This window comes from Anomaloglossus baeobatrachus, chromosome 5 (genome assembly GCF_048569485.1).
Source record: "Anomaloglossus baeobatrachus isolate aAnoBae1 chromosome 5, aAnoBae1.hap1, whole genome shotgun sequence".
NCBI lineage: Eukaryota > Metazoa > Chordata > Amphibia > Anura > Aromobatidae > Anomaloglossus > Anomaloglossus baeobatrachus.
The window spans coordinates 568,746,782-568,768,961 of NC_134357.1; the positions used below are offsets into that span (position 1 = coordinate 568,746,782).

Sequence of the window (22,180 nt, forward strand, 5' to 3'; positions counted from 1 at the left end):
AGGAGCAGACATCCAAGTGTGCACCGACAACAACCCCCTCGCTCATTTAGGGAATGCAAAACTGGGCACCCTGGAACAATGCTGGGTTGCCAGAATGTCCAGGTTCTCGTATAAAATCTCTTCCTGATCGAAACCCGAAAACACACATGCTGATGCGGTGTCCTGAGTGACCCTGGAACAAGCGACGCAAGATATTGATGAAGAGCTAGAAGGAGATGAGACACCCGACTTTAAGAGCTTTGCAGTGGCACTGGTGAAGGCCCAAGAAGCTGGGGAAGAATCTCGGCCTTCCCGAGTCTTGGGTCGCCCTAGGGAGTAGTAAGTGCGTTTACAGTAGTCTGAATCTGAGCTGGCCAAGATACGTACCTGGGTGACCTTTAACCAATGACCCTGCCAGGAATAAAGAGAGGGCCTTTCAGTCATGGCTCTGCAACTCCTTGGTCAGTGGAAGTGCCTTGCTATGAAGATCGGGCTACTATATTGGTTCATCCAGTTGCCGAAGGAGTTTGGGACCACCTGGCAAGTGGTGATCCCGGAAGGAATAGTATTGTGCCTGGCTAAAGAAACTCATGAGAGAGGGGCACACTTTGGAGTCGAGAAGACTTTCCAGTGGCTGGTAGATTTGCCTCAGTTACGTTGAGCAGTAGAGCACGTTTGCCCGACATGTCGACAATGTGAATTAGCCAAGTCGCCTGAACAACGGGCCCACACACAGGTGTTGAGAACATCTGAACCCCTGGAGATACTTATGGTCGACTGCCTGATGATTGGTCCATCCCATAGCGGTTATGAATACTGTTTGGTGATGACGGTCCACTTCATGAAGTTCGCGGACGTGACACCCACGAGGGATCAGATGGCCGAGTCTGCTGCCCAGCAATCTGCCGGGACTTCATCCGCATGTATGGGTGCCCAAAGAGAATTCACTCCAATTAAGGAAAGGGAAAGGTGATGGAAGAACTGCATCGGCTGTACGACATTGAAAAGTTTCCCACCACTCCTTATCACCCCCAAGGGAATGGGGCCTGTGAACACTTCAATAGAACACTTATAGAACCACACATTCCACATCTTGCAATTAAGTAGTCAGGATAGCATCCTATATATCAATTGAAACACTTATACCTTCAAAAGAAATACTCCTGATGCTGGTAATCCTTATAAAATATATTAGCTTTATTAAATACTCAGAAAAATAAAAACATACAGACAATAGGCATAGCAGGGCAAAAGAGACTGCAAACATAACCCCCAGAGACTGAAGATAGGTGGGCAGAGACACACAGAACCCTCAAAAGGGCGTTAGTAATAATGCAAAGAGCTGTTCACATAGGTCTTGTGAAGTTCAAAACATTAATATATGGCCAATTAGCTAAACACAAATGTGACGCCCTGGGCAAGCCAGGGGTCACAGGTAATGACATCACCACACCCTACACCCCGGTTAGGTACACCTAAGCTAGACCAGAAATCCTTGTTGCCTTCCTCCAGGGGCTGATGTCCACACCAGGGGGTGGGCCAGGCGGTTGGCTCCGCCCACCGAGAAGTTCACAGTCCTGGAGGCGGGAAAAACCAGGGAGTTTAGGTTTGGAGTTTGAAGTAGAAGGAGGGAAAGTAGTGAAAGAGAAAAAGTGACAGTTTGAAAGCCTGAAGCTGGTCCGGGTGTGTGCCCCGGACAGAGACAGCAAGGTTAGCAGACGGCGGTGACCGTCTGCAGGAGTGGCCTATCGGAGGTGCCGTAAGGACCGTGGACGGGTGGTGGCCCGGCGGTACCGGACCGATACACAAGGAGAAGCCAGCACCATTGGCAGGGGCCTTTCGGATCCCGGCAAGGCTAGGAGTCGCCGTGAATTTGCCAAATCCGTCAGTGAAGGGGACCTCCGGGTCTCCAAACAACTAAGTCCCGATTGAAGGCAACCGTCCAACCGTATGAGAGAGACACCGCCACCGCCAAGGCACCAGTTTCTCAGGGCCAGCGCCTGCGGGCAAAGAGGGGCTCCTCCGGCCCATATCCAAGTCGGGGAGCGGGTTACCGGTGGGAACCCATCGCTACCAACATTACACAAGGTGCAGGGAAAGAGACAGTCACCGTTAACTACTGGGGAAAGGCAACAGCAGCCGTCCGTGGGAACCGTCTTTCCAGCCGTGTGTTTTACCGAGAACTGTGTCACCGTCTCAGGCTGAGTGAGTACCACCGTGCCGTACGGCACAGCGCTGCCCCCGCGACCCTGCACCTCACCAGGCCCCGCACTCGGCCTGCCATCCACCCCTACCCCATCACTGGGCCCCGGGACAACCAACACCCTACCCACAGAGGGAAGAAATAACAACAAAGCTGCTCCCTGTCACCGCTCCCGGGATCCCCATACAGAGCAGCGGTGGTGTCCACACAATCACCACAACCGTGGGTGGCGTCACGGACAATAAATCCCCAAAACCAAACCCCTTTTCACTCACGGGCGAGGAGCGCCGCTCGAGTCCCCGGGATCCGGCCCATCGCTCGAGCCACCGAGCAGCAGAGGCCGCAGCAGCAGCGGCAGCCGGACCCGAGCAGTGGGAGAGCGCAGCGTCCCCTCCTCCGCCCGCGACAACTTGGCGTCACGAACAGGATCTTACCGCTCTGCCATTGGGTAGAGGTGCGCCTTGTTACCGCCGGAGGTGTCCGGCCGAAAAATTTCAGAAGCCGCCATCTTTGGCGCGAAAAGTTCCCGCTCGAGCGTCTTCTCGAGTAGTAGAGGCGCGAAGGCCAAAACCCTGCCCCGATAGAGGAGGGGCCGGAAAGAGGCTAAGGGGGACGGAAACAAGATGTCTGCGCCCGACGGAGCCGCTGGAGGAGTGGTGGTCGCAGCCGCAGTGGCACCCGTGGATGGGAATGGGCCTGCCCAGGTCCCGGCCGCGCTTGCGGGGGGTGCCGCGGTCCCAGCTCTCGGTCAGGTGATGCCGTTCTCCTTGCCCTATGTGCCCGGAGCTACCTGGCTACCGCAGTACGACGGGAAACATGATGCGTTACAGGTCTTCCGGAAAAAGCTTAACCCGCTCCTGGAATTGTACCCCCTGACTGATAAGCAACGTGCAGCGGTAGTGCTGGGCCAGCTAACCGGCGCGGCTGAGCAGGAGGCAGAGACCTGGGCCGAGGGGGACCACAGACTGCCTTTGAGACCCGTACCGAAGCTGAGCTGAGGATGCAGTTTTACCAATGTCGGCAACGGTCTGCGGATAGCATTCGGGACTACGCTTTACGTCTGCAAACCGCCCTCCGCACACTGAAGCGGGTGGACACCATCAATGAGGCGGACAGCAACAAGATGTTAGTAGAGCAATTTGTGCAGGGGATGAGGTCCTCTGAGGATCGCAAACAACTCCGGCTGTGGGCCCTGGAACACCCTGATGTGGACTTTGCTGTGTTAAAGGAACGGGCCATTAAAGCTCTGCAACCCCCAGCTTCGGAAGTCTTGGAACCAGCCCCGTGGCCAGTTGAGACGGCCCCCGTCGTGGTGGCCCCTGCCCTACCAGCCTCTCCAGTACCTACAGCTCCAAGCAGCACGATGGAAGAACTGGCTGCCCAGGTCCGCCGCATGGATGGAGACCTCGCCAAGATTCTCGACGCACTCCAACCTCTGACCAGATCCCAGCCTCCAACCAAGATACAGCTCGCCGACAGCCCTGAGGATGTTCCCTGGATGCAGCGGAGAAGTGCTAACAACTCGCGGAACAGACCTCCAACCTGCTACAGGTGCAGCAAGCCTGGCCATTACTTCCGACAGTGCCCGTTAAACGAGCAACCCCTGGGGCCACGGGCCAATCCTCAGGAGTAGAACCCCGTGGCCCCCCAGACTGGCGGGACCGGTATATCGGGGCCCGGCCCATCATCCCCGTGGCTGTGGACGGCATACCGGTGATGGCTCTCTTGGACACTGGATCACAGGTAACCACCATACCATACACATTGTACCAACGGTATTGGGGGACAGACGAGCTGGCTCCCCCAGATACTAGTATAACACTGCTGCTGATGGACTCCCACTGACCCAAGTGGGGTATAAACAAGTGGCCATGACGGTGGGGCGAGCTGAACTGCAACACCAGGGTATGATTGTGATCATGAATGAACCCAGTGATCATAACCCGAAGATAGTGCTGGGAACCAATGTGATGGAGCACTGTATGAGTGATGTGTTGGCCCTACTGCAGAAGCTGGCCGCCACGGCGGCGGGGAGCCGACAGAGAGCTGTACAGTGTGAGATCCGAGCCTTGATGTACCGCCAGCATGTAAACTCAACAGGAGGAGAGATTGGTGGGGTGAGAGTGATGGATGCTGCTCTGTTGATTGTGCCCCCTAGGAGTGAGATGATGATTTGGTGTAGGGCAGCAGTAGGGCCTCAGGGGTGTGACTACCCTGCCATGATAGAGCCCATGCCCTCCGAGCACTGGCCCACAGTAATGGCCGCCCGAGGGGTGGTAGATGTAAAGAAGGGGAGAGTGCCCGTGAGGGTGCTGAACTGTGGGGAGGAAGAAGTCAGGCTTCCCCGGTATGCTACCCTTGCCAAGTTGCTCACCCTGGATCCCCACACCATCCACGGGGCAGCTCCTCCAGTTTCCCCACCTGCTACCAGCACTCACCCGCCCCAAGGGGAGTTAGACGAGTGGCACCAACAGCTACACGTGGGCACTGACGATACCCCTACACATCACAAAGAAGGGGTATACAGGGTGGTACGGGAGTATGAGCAAGTTTTTAGCAAACATCCACTAGACTTTGGGAAGATCAAAGGGGTCCAACACCACATCCCCACCGGTGAGCACCCCCCTATCAAAGAGAGGTACAGGCCTATTCCCCCTGCGCATTACCAATGTGCCAAAGACATGTTGAGGAACATGAAAGAGGCAGGGGTTATTGGGGACAGCTGTAGTCCCTGGGCCGTCCCGTTGGTACTGGTCAAGAAGAAGAATGGCACCATGCGGATGTGTGTGGATTACCGGAAGATTAACCAGATAACGCATAAAGATGCTTACCCACTGCCCCGTATTGAAGAGTCTTTGGCCGCACTGAGAACTGCGAATTACTGCTCTACCCTTGACCTCACCAGCGGGTACTGGCAAGTGGCGGTGGCACCGGAGGACCGGGAGAAAACTGCCCAATGGGGCTCTGTGAATTCAATAGTATGCCGTTCGGGCTGTGCAACGCCCCTGGAACCTTCCAACGGCTGATGGAGTGCTGTCTGGGGCATCTAAACTTCGAGACCGTTCTGTTATACCTGGATGATGTGATTGTGTACTCTCAGACGTATGAAGCCCATCTGGAGCACCTGGCCGAGGTGTTCGCGTCCCTTGCCAAATATGAGATGAAGTTGAAGCCCTCTAAGTGTCACCTGCTGAAACCCAGAGTGCAGGACCTGGGGCATGTAGTGGGTGCAGAAGGTGTCACCCCCGACCCCGAGAAGATTACTGCCATCCAAGACTGGCTGAGACCAACCACAGTGAGAGAAGTAAGGCAGTTTCTGGGTCTGGTGGGGTACTACCGACGCTTCATCAAGGGGTACACGAAGATGGCTGCCCCCATGCAAGACCTCCTCGTGGGACAGACCAAAGGTGGTAGACCCATCAGAGCCCCACTGGTGTGGGAAGAAAGGCATGAGGAATCCTTCCGCCAGCTGAAAGCAGCCTTGACCGGAGAGGAGGTCCTAGCGTACCCTGATTACAGCTGCCCATTCATCCTCTACACTGATGCCAGCAATGTGGGTTTGGGGGCAGTCCTATCCCAGGTCCCGGACAGGAAGGAAAAAGTGATTGCTTATGCTAGCCGAAAGCTCCGGCCGACTGAAAGGAACCCTGAGAACTACAGCTCCTTCAAGCTCGAGCTCCTGGCACTGGTATGGGCTATCACCGAGCGGTTCCGCCATTACTTGGCCGCAGCAAAATTCACCGCTTTCACGAATAACAATCCGCTGACTCACCTGGACATGGCCAAGTTGGGTGCGTTGGAGCAGCGGTGGGTGGCCAGGCTAGCCAACTATGACTTCACAATCAAATACAGGGCCGGTCGTGTCAACATTAATGCTGATGCACTCTCTCGGATGCCCCATTTGTCAGAAGAAGGGTGCGAAGATGACGACCTTGAAGAGATCGAGTTGCCTGCATTTCACCAGCCGCCAACTGAGAAGGTACATATCCACCAACAACGGGTGAACCTGGACCCGCTGCCAAGTCAGGAGTGGCAGGAAGCTCAAAACCAGGCGCCCGCTGTCCGCCTAGTCAAGACCCTGGTGGAGTGAGGCGCTGCTGGAATAGACCCTGCCGCCCCAGCTGAAGCCCAACGCTTGTGGAAGGAACGGACCCGGCTGTATTTACACCAAGGGAAGTTGTACCGTGAGCTGATTAACCGGAAGACTCATGAGAAAATCCACCATTTGGTGATTCCCCAAGCTAATGTACCCACCGTTCTGCAAGCATACCATGATGGTGCCGGACACTTTGGATGGAAGAAGCTGGAGATGCTGTTGAGAGAGCGGTTCTATTGGAGTGGGATGCGGGAGTCTGTGGAGGCCTGGTGTTGAGAGTGTGGTTCTTGAACGCTGAGGAGGAAGGACGAAGCTAGCCAGAAGGCGCCCCTACACCCGATCATTACACATCAGCCGCTGGAGCTGGTCGCCTTGGACCATGTAAAGCTCACCCCCAGCCGAAGTGGGTACACTTATGCTCTGACCATAGTAGATCATTATTCAAGGTTCATGGTGGTTGTCCCGGTCAAAGACCTAACCGGCCGTACCGCCGCTAGAGCGTTCCAAGCTTACTTCTGTTGACCACATGGATAATCTGAGAACGTGCTTACTGACCAAGGCCCAGCCTTTGAGGCGGAGGTGTTCAATGAGTTCTGTCAGCTGTACGGCTGCAAGAAGATCCGGACCACGCCTTACCATGCCCAAACCAACGGTATGTGTGAGAAGATGAACCATTTGGTCCTTGGCCTCCTCAAGACGTTGCCGCTAGAAGAGCGGAACCTGTGGCCGGAGAAGCTGCCTGACTTGGTCGATATGTACAACAATATCCCGTCCAGCTCAACGAAGTGCACCCCAGCATATCTGATGAGGGCTCGCCCCGGCCGACTGCCGGTGGACCTGGAAATGGGACTGGAAGCCCCAGAAACACTCCCCTCGACGGCTGAATGGGACACCCGGCGGAGGGTTCAGTACCGACAGATTCAGGAATATGTGGAGAAGAACTTAAGTCGGAGTCGGGAACAACAGGAGCGGCGCTTTAACCAAAAGGCGTCCGCTGGCCCTTTCCAGCCTGGAGATGTGGTGCTGAAGTGGAAGAGGAGAACCCACAAGCCGGATGATCAATGGGAGCAAACCTCATACGTCATACAGCCCACAGGATGTGAAGATGGGAAGGCCTACCAGATCAGTCGTGACCAAGGGGGCACTTTGGCCACGGTTTCCCGGGACCATCTGAAAAGGTGCCCACCAGCATTGAGGGCAACGGCTGAAGTACCGGTTCCTCCACCAGCAGAGAAGGCAAAAGAGGTAATCCACACCGTGATGGGTGACTTCCCAGCGGATTGGCCTACACAGAACGGCGCGGTGATTCTTCCAGTGATACTATTCCCACAACCCGTGGATGAAGAAATGATGGAGGTGGTCAACCGTGAGCCAGAACCAGTGCCAGTGCCCAGGGATGAACCTGTGCCCAGCTCCCCTATGCCTCCGCCTGCCCCACACGATAACAGGGAAGAGAGACTGATTGTTCCCTCTCCCTCGCTGCCTGTCACCACTGACACCGGACCCCGGAGGTCCACCCGCCCCAACCTAGGTAGACCCCCACTTAGGTACAGGGAAACCGTTCTTTAAAAGGGGGGAAAGAGTGTGTGTGTTAAAAGTTTAAAGTTTTGAAAAGTTTTTGAAAAATGAAAATGATTACCGAAGCCTCATCTGATTAACCTGCTGATTGAACCGTGATTGGACCGGCCGTTGCCGGCACCGTTGTCCCCGTGGGGACCGCTTGAAAAGTTGCGTAAGGGACTCCTTACGGACAAGCCCGTGAACTTGCAGGGCAACCACAAACGTTAGTGGCTTATAAATAATGTTTTGTTGCAGCTTCCACCGTTGCCGCCTCCGGAGAGGCAGATTGGAGGGAGGGCCCGCAGTGGAGCAGGCTGGGGCCCAGCCACCACAGGAACCGGTGGCTACCCTCTGGGGGTTCCAGGGGCTCCCCATGGACGTGGGTCCCCTGGAAAGGACAGATCCCGCTCGGGTAACTTGGTGCTGGACTGGGGTCAAGGGGTGCTGCCTGTTTCTTAGGGGCAGCATCAGGGCCAGGTTACTTGGGTGGGTGAGAGCGGAAGCCGTAACCGTTAAAACCGTTTTGCAACGTTTAAGATAAGTGCCTCCCATTGTGGGATGATGTTCTTCTACTTGTATTGTTTTTTATCTTTTTCAGAAAAATAAAACCGGTGTTGGACGGGCAGCCCGCGGACGGTCTGCATTTTGCTAAGGGGGAATGTGATGCCCTGTGCAAGCCAGGGGTCACAGGTAATGACATCACCACACCCTACACCCCGGTTAGGTACACCTAAGCTAGACCAGAAATCCTTGTTGCCTTCCTCCAGGGGCTGATGTCCACACCAGGGGGTGGGCCAGGCGGTTGGCTCCGCCCACCGAGGAGTTCACAGTCCTGGAGGCGGGAAAAACCAGGCAGTTTAGGTTTGAAGTAGAAGGAGGGAAAGTATTGAAAGAGAAAAAGTGACAGTTTGAAAGCCTGAAGCTGGTCCGGGTGTGTGCCCCGGACAGAGACAGCAAGGTTAGCAGACGGCGGTGACCGTCTGCAGGAGTGGCCTATCGGAGGTGCCGTAAGGACCGTGGACGGGTGGTGGCCCGGCGGTACCGGACCGGTACACAAGGAGAAGCCAGCACCATTGGCAGGGGCCTTTCGGATCCCGGCAAGGCTAGGAGTCGCCGTGAATTTGCCAAATCCATCAGTGAAGGGGACCTCCGGGTCTCCAAACAACTAAGTCCCGATTGAAGGCAACCGTCCAACCGTATGAGAGAGACACCGCCACCGCCAAGGCACCAGTTTCTCAGGGCCAGCGCCTGCGGGCAAAGAGGGGCTCCTCCGGCCCATATCCAAGTCGGGGAGCGGGTTACCGGTGGGAACCCATCGCTACCAACATTACACAAGGTGCAGGGAGAGAGACAGTCACCGTTAACTACCAGGGAAAAGCAACAGCAGCCGTCCGTGGGAACCGCCTTTCCAGCCGTGTGTTTTACCGAGAACTGTGTCACCGTCTCAGTCTGAGTGAGTACCACCGTGCCGTACGGCACAGCGCTGCCCCCGCAACCCTGCACCTCACTAGGCCCCGCACCCGGCCTGCCATCCACCCCTACCCCATCACTGGGCCCCGGGACAACCAACACCCTACCCACGGAGGGAAGAAATAACAACAAAGCTGCTCCCTGTCACCGCTCCCGGGATCCCCATACAGAGCAGCGGTGGTGTCCACACAATCACCACAACCGTGGGTGGCGTCACGGACAATAAATCCCCAAAACCAAACCCCTTTTCACTCACGGGCGAGGAGCGCCGCTCGAGTCCCCGGGATCCGGCCCATCGCTCGAGCCACCGAGCAGCAGAGGCCGCAGCAGCAGCGGCAGCCGAACCCGAGCAGTGGGAGATCGCAGCGTCCCCTCCTCCGCCCGCAACACAAACATATGGCGGTGTTAGGTTATAAGGTCACTAATTAGTCCCACAGGGATTGGTAACAGGGGATTTCTAATATAGAAACACAGGGTATTTAAACATAGTTGTTAGGACAACCCCCGACCTAAAGAATATATATCACTGTGGGTCAAGGTGGTGCACACATTCAGCATAGCAATATACCCAAGTTGGCCCGCATTAAATGATAAGAGGGGGATTCTAATATAAAGTACCTTACAAAAATAACGAGTAGAAAAATTGAAACAATTCCCAACTATATAGAGTATCACTGTGGGTCATGCTAGTCCAATCTAAGTTTAGCAACATACACCCGCTGAAGAACAGCAAGCATAGTTGCCACCCCAGTCAAGATCAGAGAGCACAAATATAAACACTGACACAATTACATAACAATGTTTAGCATCGCAATTATGAACGCACAGACCTGAACATAAAGTGACTGTATCTCCCTCTCACCGCGCCTCAATGCGTTTCACCTGGGCTTCTTCAGGAGGCAGGTATGTCTATACTGGTGTAAGCGCCCCTTATATACTCACATTTATGTGTGCACATGTGGTAGGTTGATTGCTGCCGCATACCCATGCTTGTTACGGCGCGGGCGCTGCCATGACAGGAGGATGTACCAGGAAATGACCTTAATCTAGTTCCGGCCATGCCGGGAACCCGCCCAGCACAGTAGCCGCGGCAAACGATGCCGCCGTCACTGCGCATGCGCGCTTCCCCGTCTCAACGGCCGTACTAAAGAATGAGGGATCCTCTGTCAGACTACAGCCGCGCACAGCATGGATAGCACAGAGGTGTTGACTAGTCCATAGATGCATTGTGACAGCCCATCGGTAGATCTAGACCAAGAGGATACGCTTCAAGCATATAATAAATTATATTACACATAGATGCCCTTGTTATCCCAGAGAAAATATCCTAAAGGACAATATTATAAAGTAATTGCATACAGGGCCTACAAGGATGTACATGCTAATTATGTCAGAAATAAATGTAGTAGATGGCCCTCTATACACACACACACACACACACACACACACACACACACTAATATCTTAGGCATAGTGCCCACATATATATAATTTTTTATTATGACTTTAGGTCATAGATACATAAGGCTAATCCTATATAATATATAAATATACATCACATACATTATATAGGTATCCATCAGAGTCGAAAAAATACAAAACTTATACCATTAAAAATCCTATAAAACAGTATAAATATTCCTCATAATTTATTACAGGTTGAACACCTGCCAGTTTCCATCCAGGGTTCCACGGTAACCATTTATCCAACAGGGTTCGCTCGAGAGTAGATGTCCAGTGTAGGAACACGTTGAGTATACCTCAAAGCATATGGTCAAGATGATCAATTGAATCCGGACATCCTTGTGCGCCCAACGTATATTCCTCCAACTCCACCGGATATATCTCTCGGATAGAGGCCGAAAGGCCATCACTTCAATATCCAGGCGTCAACGGCACCACATCTCTATTCGCCCCACTCCCAAAGTGAGTATTGCATATGCACACTGTGTAGTGAGAACCTCAAAGGGAAAAGAGATGGGCAAGAATAAACACACCTTAGGCTATGTGCGCACTAGGCGTTTTTTTCACGCTGCGTTTTTATGTGCGTTTTTGTCTAAAAAACGCACCCGCGGCTAAAAAAACGCGGCAAAAACGCATGCGTTTTTGCCGCGATTTGGTGCGTTTTTTGCTGCGTTTTTACTCACTGCGTTTTTAATCAGTGCACAATGCCATTAAAGATTGTTGATGAAAAAAAAAAAAAAAAAAAAGGTCTGATGTCATTTCCTTCTTCAAAATGTTCATTGTATGCAGGAGAGCAGACAGCTGCAGAACTAGTGTATGCAGGAGAGCAGACAGCAGCTGCAGAACTACAAGTCTCAGCATCCTCCATTCACTAGTGTATGCAGGAGAGCAGACAGCAGCTGCAGAACTACAAGTCTCAGCATCCTCCATTCACTAGTGTATGCAGGAGAGCAGACAGCAGCTGCAGAACTACAAGTCTCAGCATCCTCCATTCACTAGTGTATGCAGGAGAGCAGACAGCAGCTGCAGAACTACAAGTCTCAGCATCCTCCATTCACTAGTGTATGCAGGAGAGCAGACAGCAGCTGCAGAACTACAAGTCTCAGCATCCTCCATTCACTAGTGTATGCAGGAGAGCAGACAGCAGCTGCAGAACTACAAGTCTCAGCATCCTCCATTCACTAGTGTATGCAGGAGAGCAGACAGCAGCTGCAGAACTACAAGTCTCAGCATCCTCCTTCCAGGACTGTATGCAGTTTTTTGCCCAAAAAGAAAAAAAAAATGACATGGGCTTCGCCATATTTTTGTATGCTAGCCGGGTACAGCAGGCAGGTACGGGCTGCCCCCAACCCCCAGCTGCCTATTTGTACCCGGCTGGGAGCCAAAAATATAGAGAAGCCCTTTTTTTTAATTATTTCATGAAATAATTAAAAAAAAAAAAAATGACGTGGGCTTCGCCTAATTTTTGAGTCCAGCCGGGTACAACTAGGCAGCTGGGGATTGGAATCCACAGTGCAGGGTGCCCATGCTTTCTGGGCACCCCCACTGCGAATTGCAGTCCGCAGCCACCCCAGAAAATGGCGCTTTCATAGAAGCGCCATCTTCTGGCGCTGTATCCAACTCTTCCAGCTGCCCTGAAGCCGGGTGGCTAGCCAGGTAATAATGGAGTTAGGGCTAGCTGTATATTATCAGCTGGCCCTAAGCCCGAAATTCATGGTGTCACGCCAATATTAGACATGGCCACCATGAATTTCTAGTACAGATAAAAAAAAACCACAACACACAGAAAAATATTTTTATTAGAAATAAAACACAACACAATTAGTGACTCCATCTTTATTGAAATAAAGAACCCCCCTCCGCAGTAATCCTGGGTTAGGGTCCCGCGCCGTCCAATCAGGATCCAATATCATCTGATCGGTTTGCTGGAAGGCATACCGATCAGATGATCTGTCAGGTTCAAGGATGTGAATCACATCACACATCAGCTGATTGTATAATCGGCTTTTATACAATCAGCTGATGCATCAGTAGAAAAAAAAAAAATAATAATACTCACTTATGTGCTGTGCTGATTACCGGCAGCTCCTGGAGCGATCGATTGGACAGGAGTCTGATCCCGTCCGATCGCTGCAAGAGCTGCCGGTAATCAGCTGATGAAGTCCCCTGACGGCAGGATCAGCTGATAGCCGGCCGGGCGCCCGCGTCACCGCGATCAGCTGATGCGTCAGGTGACTGCATCAGGTGATCCACCGCCAGGTCCTGCAAGCAAGGTCCTGCCCCGGGGAGACTGCACACAGCCAGAGCGGCGGGACCGGGAGGAGCTGGGAGCGGGCATGGCACCGGGACACTGCGGACAGGTGAGTATATATGACATGACATTTTTTTTTTTCTACTGTTCACTTTGATTTTCGCCGCTGCCTCCACCTCCCGCCCAGACATGGCGCCGCACGGAGCTGACATGCACAGGACGGGAGGTGGAAGCAGCGGTGACAGTACCGGGAGGATTCACGCTTCTGTGTTTACCAACAGAAGGAATCCTCTTCCTGTACACGTCACTGTAGTGCCCACCCCTTGCGTTTATAGCTGCGTTTTTAGTCATAGAAACGCGGCTATATGCATTTTTCATTGCGTTTTTAACATCTCATTGAATTCAATGGGTGAAAAACGCAGTGAAAAACGCAGAAATAATTGACATGCTGCGTTTTTGTGGTCACCACAAAAACGCAGCTAAAAAAAAACGCTGTGTGCGGACAGCACTTATGAAAACCCATTGACATTGCTGGGGAAGCAATGTCACTGCGTTTTCAGCACAAAAACGCGGTAAAAAACGCCGCTAAAAACGCGGCAAAAACGCCTAGTGCGCACAAGGCCTAATATAGACACAGCTTCCCCTGTAGTTAACAATGCCATTATACCTAAGACATCATAAAAAAAAAAATATATACTATAATTAAAAATGGACTTCTCCAGATAGTAAGTACTACACTCACAAGAAGGCATTGAAACCAAAGTTTTCATTGAGACCCTCTGGGGCCAGTGTTCCTAAGCGGTAGATCCATCTGCTCTCAAGTTGAGCAAGGGTTCTACCGACATCCCCACCTCGTATATCTATCCTAATCTGGTCAATAGCCTTAACCATCAGGTGCCTGGAGTCTGAGTTGTTAAACTCTTTGAAGTGCCGAGGGATTGTTTTATGTTTCACATCCTTGTAGGCCCTGTATGCAATTAGTTTATAATATTGTCGTTTAGGATATTTTCTCTCGGATAACATAGGCATCTATGTGTAATGTAATTATATACTTGAAGCGTATCCTCTTGGTCTAGATCCACCGATGGGCTGTCACAATGCGTCTATGCACTAGTCAACAACTCTGTGCTATCCATGCTGTGCGTGGCTGTAGTCTGACAGATGATCCCTCATTCTTTAGTACGGCCAATGAGACGGGGAGGCGCGCATGCGCAGTGATGGCGGCATCACGTTGCCGTGGCTACTGTGCTGGGCGGGTTCCCGGCCTGGCCGGAACTAGAATGAGGTCATTTCCTGGTACATCCTCCTGTCATGGCAGTACCCGCGCCGTAACAAGCATGGGTATGCAGCAGCAATCAACCTACCACATGTGCACACATAAATGTGAGTATATAAGGGGCGCTTACACCAGTATAGACATACCTGTCTCCTGATGAATCCCTGGTGAAGCGCGTTGAGGCGTGGTGGGAGAGAGATACAGTCACTTTATGTTCAGGTCTGTGCGTTCATAATTGCTATGCTAAACGTTGTTATGTAATTGTGTCAATGTTTATATTTGTGCTCTCTGATCTTGACTGGGGTGGCAACTATGCTTGCGGTTCTTCAACGGGTGTATGTTGCTAAACTTAGATTGACCCACAGTGATACTCTATATCAGGGGTCTCAAACTCGGCTGGGTGTATGGGCCACAGAGAGGAAAAAAAATAATTTGGAGGGCCGCATTCTTTGCAGGACAAAGTGACATTTTTATTGGTACCATATATAATATATATATTTTATTGTTTTTTTACACACCTTGGGATCACTGATTTTGAACATTTTCACTTGTTCATTATAGCAAACGTGCACATTCTTTGTTTAAATATAAACATTTTTATTTTTTTTACCTTTTTCTTCCTTTCTTGTAACTAATAGTCTTAGGCGGGCTTTGCACGTTGCGAAATCGCAAGCCGATGCTGCGATGTCGCACGCGATAGTCCCCGCCCCCGTCGCAGGTACGATACCTTGTGATAGCTGGCGTAGCGAAAATTATCGCTACGCCAGCTTCACATGCACTCACCTGCCCTGCGACCGTCGCTCTGGCCGGTGACCCGCCTCCTTCCTAAGGGGGCGGGTCGTGCGGCGTCATAGCGACGTCACACGGCAGGCGGCCAATAGCGGCGGAGAGGCGGAGATGAGCAGGATGTAAACATCCCGCCCACCTCCTTCCTTCCGTAGAGCCGCCGGCGGCAGGTAAGGTGAAGTTACTCGCTCCTACGGCGTTACACACAGCGATGTGTGCTGCCGCAGGAACGAGGAACAGCATCGTATCTGTCGTGGCAGCATAATTATGGAAAAGTCTGAGCCTGCAACGATGATACGATAACGACGCTTTTGCGCTCGTTAATCGTATCATCTAGAATTTACACACAACGATGTCGAAAGTGACGCCGGATGTGCGTCACTTTCGATTTGACCCCACCGACGTCGCACGTGCAATGTTGCAACATGCAAAGCCGCCCTTACAGTTAGCACTATATAGAAATTTTGACCAACATCTTTTAGTAATGTTCCCCATATTGTTGTAACGTGCCGATCCTTGTCCCCTTGTAGTATTGTGCCCCATTCCACAGTAATGTGCTCATGCTTGTCCCCATCCTAAAGTAATGTTCCCCATCCTTGTCCCCATTTTGTAGTAATGTGTTCATCCTTGTACCCATCCTATAGTAATGTCCCCAATCTATGGTAATGTTTCCATCCTTGTCCCCCATCTTATAGTAATGTTCCCCATCCTTGTCCCCTTGTAGCAATGTCCCCATCCTATAGTAATGTCCCCATTCTATAGTAATGTGCCCATCCTTTAGTAATGTGCCAACCTTGTCCCCACCCTATAGTAATGTCCCCAGCATTATCCCTATTCTATAGTAATGTTTCCCATCCTTGTCCCCTTGTAGTAATGTCCCTATCCTACAGTAATGTGCCCATCCTAGTCCCCATCCTATAGTAATGTCCCCAGCCTTGTCCCCATCCTATAGTAATGTGCCCATCCTATAGTCATGTCCCCAGCCTTGTCCCCATTCTATAGTCATGTCCCCAGCCTTGTCTCCATTCTATAGTAATGTGCCCATCCTAGTCCCTATCCTATATTAATGTCCCCATACTATAGTAATAATGTCCTCATCCAATAGTATTGTGCCCATCCTTGTAATGTCCCCCATCCTATAGTAATGTCCCCAGCCTTATCCCCATCTCAAAGTAATGTGCGCACTTTGTCCCCATCCTGTAGTAATGGGTCAGCAGCTCCCCTCATCTTCCACAGACGCTGGAGTGAAGCTGAGGGGAGTGGTCTGCGGCCCCAGATCCACATTGATTGGAGAGATCGGTCACAAGGCCGGTCTCTCCAATCAGAGCTGGGGCGGGTGAAACACAAGTCACCCAGCTCCAGCCAATGATCGGTGCTACAGCTGCCCTGATCTTGGCTGGATTTCAATGTTTCAGCGATTTTCAATGACTGAAACATTAGTGGCTGTGATTGGCTGAGCGGCGTTCGTCAGCCAATCACAGCCTCTGTAGGTCCGGAGAGGAGACACCACCCCTCCTGAGGTCCCCTCCTCCCCGAATCTAAGGTATTTGCAGCGATCGCAGCCACCGGGGCTGCGATTTCGCCATGACGTACTGGGGACGTCATGGGTCCTTGAGTACCAGGGAGCCATAACGTACCCAGTACGTCATAGGTCGCTAAGGGGTTAACGTCCAACACACACACACACACACACACACACACACCATTCTTCTCACCTGTCCCGCGCTCCCTCCGCTGCCTCATCTCTGCTTCGTGTGGCCCCCAGGCCCCTGTTCACTATCGCGGCAGCTGCAGTGTCACTGTCAGTGATTTATGTGAGATGATTGTATTTCCGCCGCGAGAGCGCAGCACCAGCAACACATTCATCTGACATAAAGTGCAGACAGTGGCTGCTGCGATAGTGAATACGGGCACGGGCCTGGGTGCCGCACGAACCACCCTGAGGGGCCGCGTGTTTGAGACCCCCTGCTCTATATAGTTGGGAATTGTTTCAATTTCTCTACATGTTATTTTTTGTAAGGTACTTTTGTATTAGAATCCTCCTCTTATTATTTAATGCGGGCCAACTTGGGTATATTGCTATCCTGAATGTGTGCACTACCTTGACCCACAGTGATATATATTCTTTAGGTCGGGGGTTGTCCTAACAACTATGTTTAAATAACCTGTATGTGTTTCTATATTAGAAATCCCCTGTTACCAATCCCTGTGGGATTAATTAGTGACCTTATAACCTGACACTGCCATATGTTTGTGTTTAGCTAATTTGCTATATATTAATGTTTTGAACTTCACAAGACCTATGTGAACAGCTCTTTGAATTATTACTAACGCCTTTTTGTGCGTTCTGTATGTCTCTGCCCACCTATCTTCAGTCTCTGGGGGTTATGTTTGCAGTGTCTTTTGCCCTGCTATGCCTATTGTCTGTATGTTTTAATTTTTCTGAGTATTTAATAAAAGCTAATATATTTTATAAGGATTACCAGCATCATGAGTATTCCTTTTGAGGGTATAAGTGGTTCATTCAATAGAACACTGCTGCAAATGTTGTGAACTCTGGAAGACGATCAGAAAGGCAAATGGACTGAGTTTGCATGCCACCATCGGGTATTGCCCGTATATTCTCATGTTCGGCCGGGAGTTCACCCAGATGGAACTTGGCCAGAGGAAGATTGGCCCTGGTCGGACACATCCACGTGGGTACAGGAGCATCGACGTCTTCTCCTGGCCCTCCGGTGGCTTGTAGAATAGAGATTCCGGGAGCTGAGCCATCTTGACATGACACCGTTGCAACAGGCACCCTTACGCTCGTGGGATCGAGTGCTAGTGCGGGCCAAATGGCTGGTAGAGTAAACTGGACTATCGCTGGGAAGCTGTGCCCTACCGTGTGGTGAAGAGATTGCACCCTGACAATCCGGTGTATGAGGTACAACATGAATGGGAAGAGAAACCAAGGAAAAAATTGTGAAAACATACCCTGCTGTAACTAAATAAAAGCATAGTGCATATAAACATAGGGTACTTAGTAAACACTGTTTTTGATCAAAAAAAGCATAAAGCTATCCCACCAAACGTTAAGGTGTACCCAGTTGGGATAGTACCTACACTCTCTAATATTAAAACCTTACCATGGGTCTAAAATAGGCCTCAATGTGGCTAAGGGCTGAGAGTGACCGGGTCCCAACAGGACACACAGTCAGGGGATGCACAGAATGAAATGTCCAGCTCACTGAGAAGGGGGCCACTCCATGTTTGTACTGAATACAAAAAAACTACATAAAAACAAAAAAGTGAGCCGGAGTATGAGATGGTATACATGGAGCTTGTGAGACCATGTTCACACTGGCCATAAGACAATTGTCTTATGTGTGCATTCTGTGCATCCCCTGACTGTGTATAGTCTTTTCCACTTTGTGTAATGTGCACTATGTTAGTCTAAGTGTCCGATCGTAGCCACACGTTTTAAATATGTCCTGGTAATAATGTGCTTGTCTTGATGTCTTAGTTCCAGATCCAAGTATACTACTATATCGCTACTGATATGTGCTGTGAATGTGATCCCACAGTCCTTTTTATTCATAGATTCTACTACAAATTAAGCTGCTCTTTCTTTGCCCCCCGACCAGATGATTATCAAATCATCGATATACCGAACAAATTATTCTCAAATCATCGATATACCGTCGTTAATATTTGAGGTTTGTTTGTATGTGGAAGAGGTTATCGGTAATGACGACGCGTACTACCCCATGAACAGGTTTTCAAAACTTGGGGCGACCCGAGTCCTCATCGCCGTACCGTACAATTTTTCTCGGAAAATGAATAGGTTATGTTTTAAATTTAAAAAGTTTTTTGTTTTTTATGCGATTTTGCTGTTGGATTAACATGATAAATAATGTTCCACTCCTCTGATACCAAGCTCCTGGTCTATATTAGAGTATAGAGATGTGACATTGAGCGTTAAGAATATAAATTCCTCACCCCAATCGGACAATTTAAGTCCTTATTTTAATTGTGCAGCGTCACGGAGGAAGGAGGGTAATTTGCTAACCATGTTCTGTAGCAACAAATCTATATAGTGAGACAAATGGCTGGTAAGAGATTCTATTCCGAAATGATCGGGCATCCAGGATTTTTTTTTTTTGTGTATTTTTGGCAAGTAATAGAAAAAATGCAGACTAGGATTAGTATTGGTTAGGAATCTCTTCTTTTTTTATTTAGTATATTATGTTTGTAAGCATATTGATCAATTCATGTTATTTGATGTATAAAGGGGTGGGATCTGTTTGCGTTTCCTCATAGTATCCCCCCCTCCGTTTGTCCACCTGTCTGATTATTTTTGGGTTGTTTTTTTTTAATCTATTTAGAGATATAGTTTTGTTTTGGCGTGAAATTATGGAAGTTCTTTTTTGTTTCAAATTGATTAGAGATGAGCGAACCTGTTCAATGAGGTTGGGAGTTTGGTTTGGCGAACAGTTCGACAAACGTAGCGTTTGTTCAGTAGGCTTGGGGAACCAAACTTTGAAAGGTGCAGCAGCGTCCACCCTTGTGGTCGGTGCAGTGAAGTCGCTGACCTCAGCCATCACCTTACTACTGTACCTGCTTCTGCAGCTCCTCCACCTCCTGCTGCACAGACATCCTGCTCTGAGACGCCATTATTTTTGATTACGCTTGATGAGGGTCTAGTTGTCCATAGCAACCAATCAGAGCTCAACTTTCACTTTACCTCAGCAGCTTAGTTCTGCCATAGTAAAGAGGCGTGGCCTGTGACTGAATGGAGCAGGTCTCTTGTGCACTGCTCAGGCTAATCAGTAGCAGGGGGCATGTCTTTTTGCCATCCAGGCTTCAGACGGAAAGATAGGTTCACCATTATATAGTGAATGTGCCATACATGTAAGCGTCATTTCTGTAACCAGTAATTGGATATAAAGTCTTCAATACTTATATTATTACACCGTTTCTTTATGATGTTACATCGACATCTTCTCTCCATTCAGGTCCCTACAATATCGGATCCTCTCAGTGGAGATATTCTATATAAGAGAATTCTGATTGCCCCGTAAAGGATGGATATGAACAGAGACAAGATGACGAAGAGGATATTACACCTTACCCTAGAGATCCTCTTCCGGCTTACTGGAGAGGTGAGAGATTCTGATGACGTCACATTACATCATTCTTATCTATGGGAATAACAGATGGACAGAACTGGAGAGGTGAGGACTTTGGAAATGTCTGTAGTGAGATTTATTACTGTGTCTCTCCATAACCAGGATTACACAGTAGTGAAGAAGACCTCTAGTGAGCGCTGTCAGGCCCCTGTGTGTGAGGGATGGGGAAGACCCCTGAGCCCAATCACGGGGCCTCCACCTCACCCCCCGATACATGAGGACATCAATGCCCAGAAGATCCTAGAACTCGCCTACAAGATGATTGAGCTGCTGACTGGAGAGGTGACACTGCTGGGAATGCTGGGACATTATACAGTAACGCTATGAAGGGATCAGGGGTGACGGTATCATTGTATGTGTCAGGTTCCTATAAGGTGTCAGGACGTCACCGTCTATTTCTCCATGGAGGAGTGGGAGTATTTAGAAGGACACAAAGATCTGTACAAGGATGTCATGATGGACGTTCCCCAGCCCCTCACACCACCAGGTAATAGACAGGACTAAATACACACGGCCTATAATTATCTGTATGTAAGGAATGAATTCAGTCGCTGTATGTGTCTCCCCCAGTTCTATCCAGTAAATCCAGTAAGAGGACAACACCAGAAAGATGTCCCCGTCCTCTTCTCCCACAGGACTGTAAACAAGAAGATCCCGATGTTCCTCAGGATCATCAGGTAGATGGAGAGAAGGTGCCATGAAATCTCCCTATGACGGCTGTGAAGGTCTTGTGCTCAGTCTTGTTTTATCCTCCAGTATTATATGTTTATACTTGTGTAATGAGAGCGGTGGAGACTGTCTGTGACTTTTACAATATTTGTTTCAGGGGGAAGATCTGCCCCATATTAATACTACAGAGACATATGTGAGGGGTGATGAGCGGTGGAAAGAGGAGATTCCTACAGATAACCACCCTGGTAAGTAGTAGCTTCTATATTTTTTTTAAAGGGATCCAATCAGGATTTTCATATATAACCTAAAGCGAGTGCTATACTGGCACTCTCAGGCTGCTTATCTACATACCTTTAGTGGTCAGCTCGTATGTATAGGTTTTCAAATCCAAGAAAGTGAAGTTTATAAATTCAGCAGCTTAACTATGTAACCCAGAATTTGCGTTTTTAGTGGCAAAACGAGTTTTCATAATCTTGGTGAGTGCATTTTTATTTTTTTTACCTTTTTACTTTGTGCCCCTGTGGGATATGAATATTGTTTACTTGAATTTTAATGTTTGGTCTCATGCATTGCAGTACTAGTGCACTACAGTGCTTGACACCTGTTAGTTTCTCATGGCCTTTTAGAATCTGCTTTTTAGACTCTGCATATAGCTGGGTCTAACAGGCCATCGTACCCTGGGGTCATTAGATGACCTCAGGGTGCGATGATGCAGGTTATCACCTATTATATACAGCTGTATCCCACTGGGGTGCGCTATACACTTAATGCTCGGCAACATGAAAAAGAGGCACTGAGGATTAAGGCTGCTGTTATGTATTTTAACGGCTGTTGTTAAGGGGTTAATATCGTCTATTAGTCCTTGCATTGCTGTCTGTAGTTTGTACCACTGTATTCATCAGCTAATAATTGAATCTTAATACAATTTGTTTCAAAAGGCAACATTTTTGAAAAAAAAAAATATTTTTTTTCTTTGCAGATGACTGTGCATCAGAGGGATCTCTGCCATTTACAAATTTTGAGGCAGCTGATTATGGTATCACACCATATATATATAAAAATCATGACATAATTCCAGATATAAAGCCAGCCCTTCACAACAAAAACCAATTATCTATTCCTCATCAACAGGACCTATCTTCTGATTTATTACAGACTGTTAAGAAAAATGAAAATAACAAAAGGGATGCTGAACATCAAAATAATTATACAAGGGATAAACCATATTCATGTTCAGAATGTGGGAAATATT

The 22,180-nt window shown here is 49.7% G+C and overlaps 1 protein-coding gene across 1 annotated transcript in view; it reads left to right on the plus strand.

Moving 5' to 3' along the window:
• The window catches only part of LOC142312393 (uncharacterized), a 236,487-nt gene that overhangs the window by 17,986 nt on the left and 196,321 nt on the right, over positions 1-22,180 (plus strand). Inside the window, 4 exon segments of the mRNA XM_075351337.1 lie at positions 20,083-20,229; positions 20,359-20,538; positions 20,620-20,743; positions 20,827-20,933. Of these exon segments, the coding sequence (XP_075207452.1) occupies positions 20,152-20,229; positions 20,359-20,538; positions 20,620-20,743; positions 20,827-20,933 (489 nt within the window). The 5' untranslated portion in view covers positions 20,083-20,151.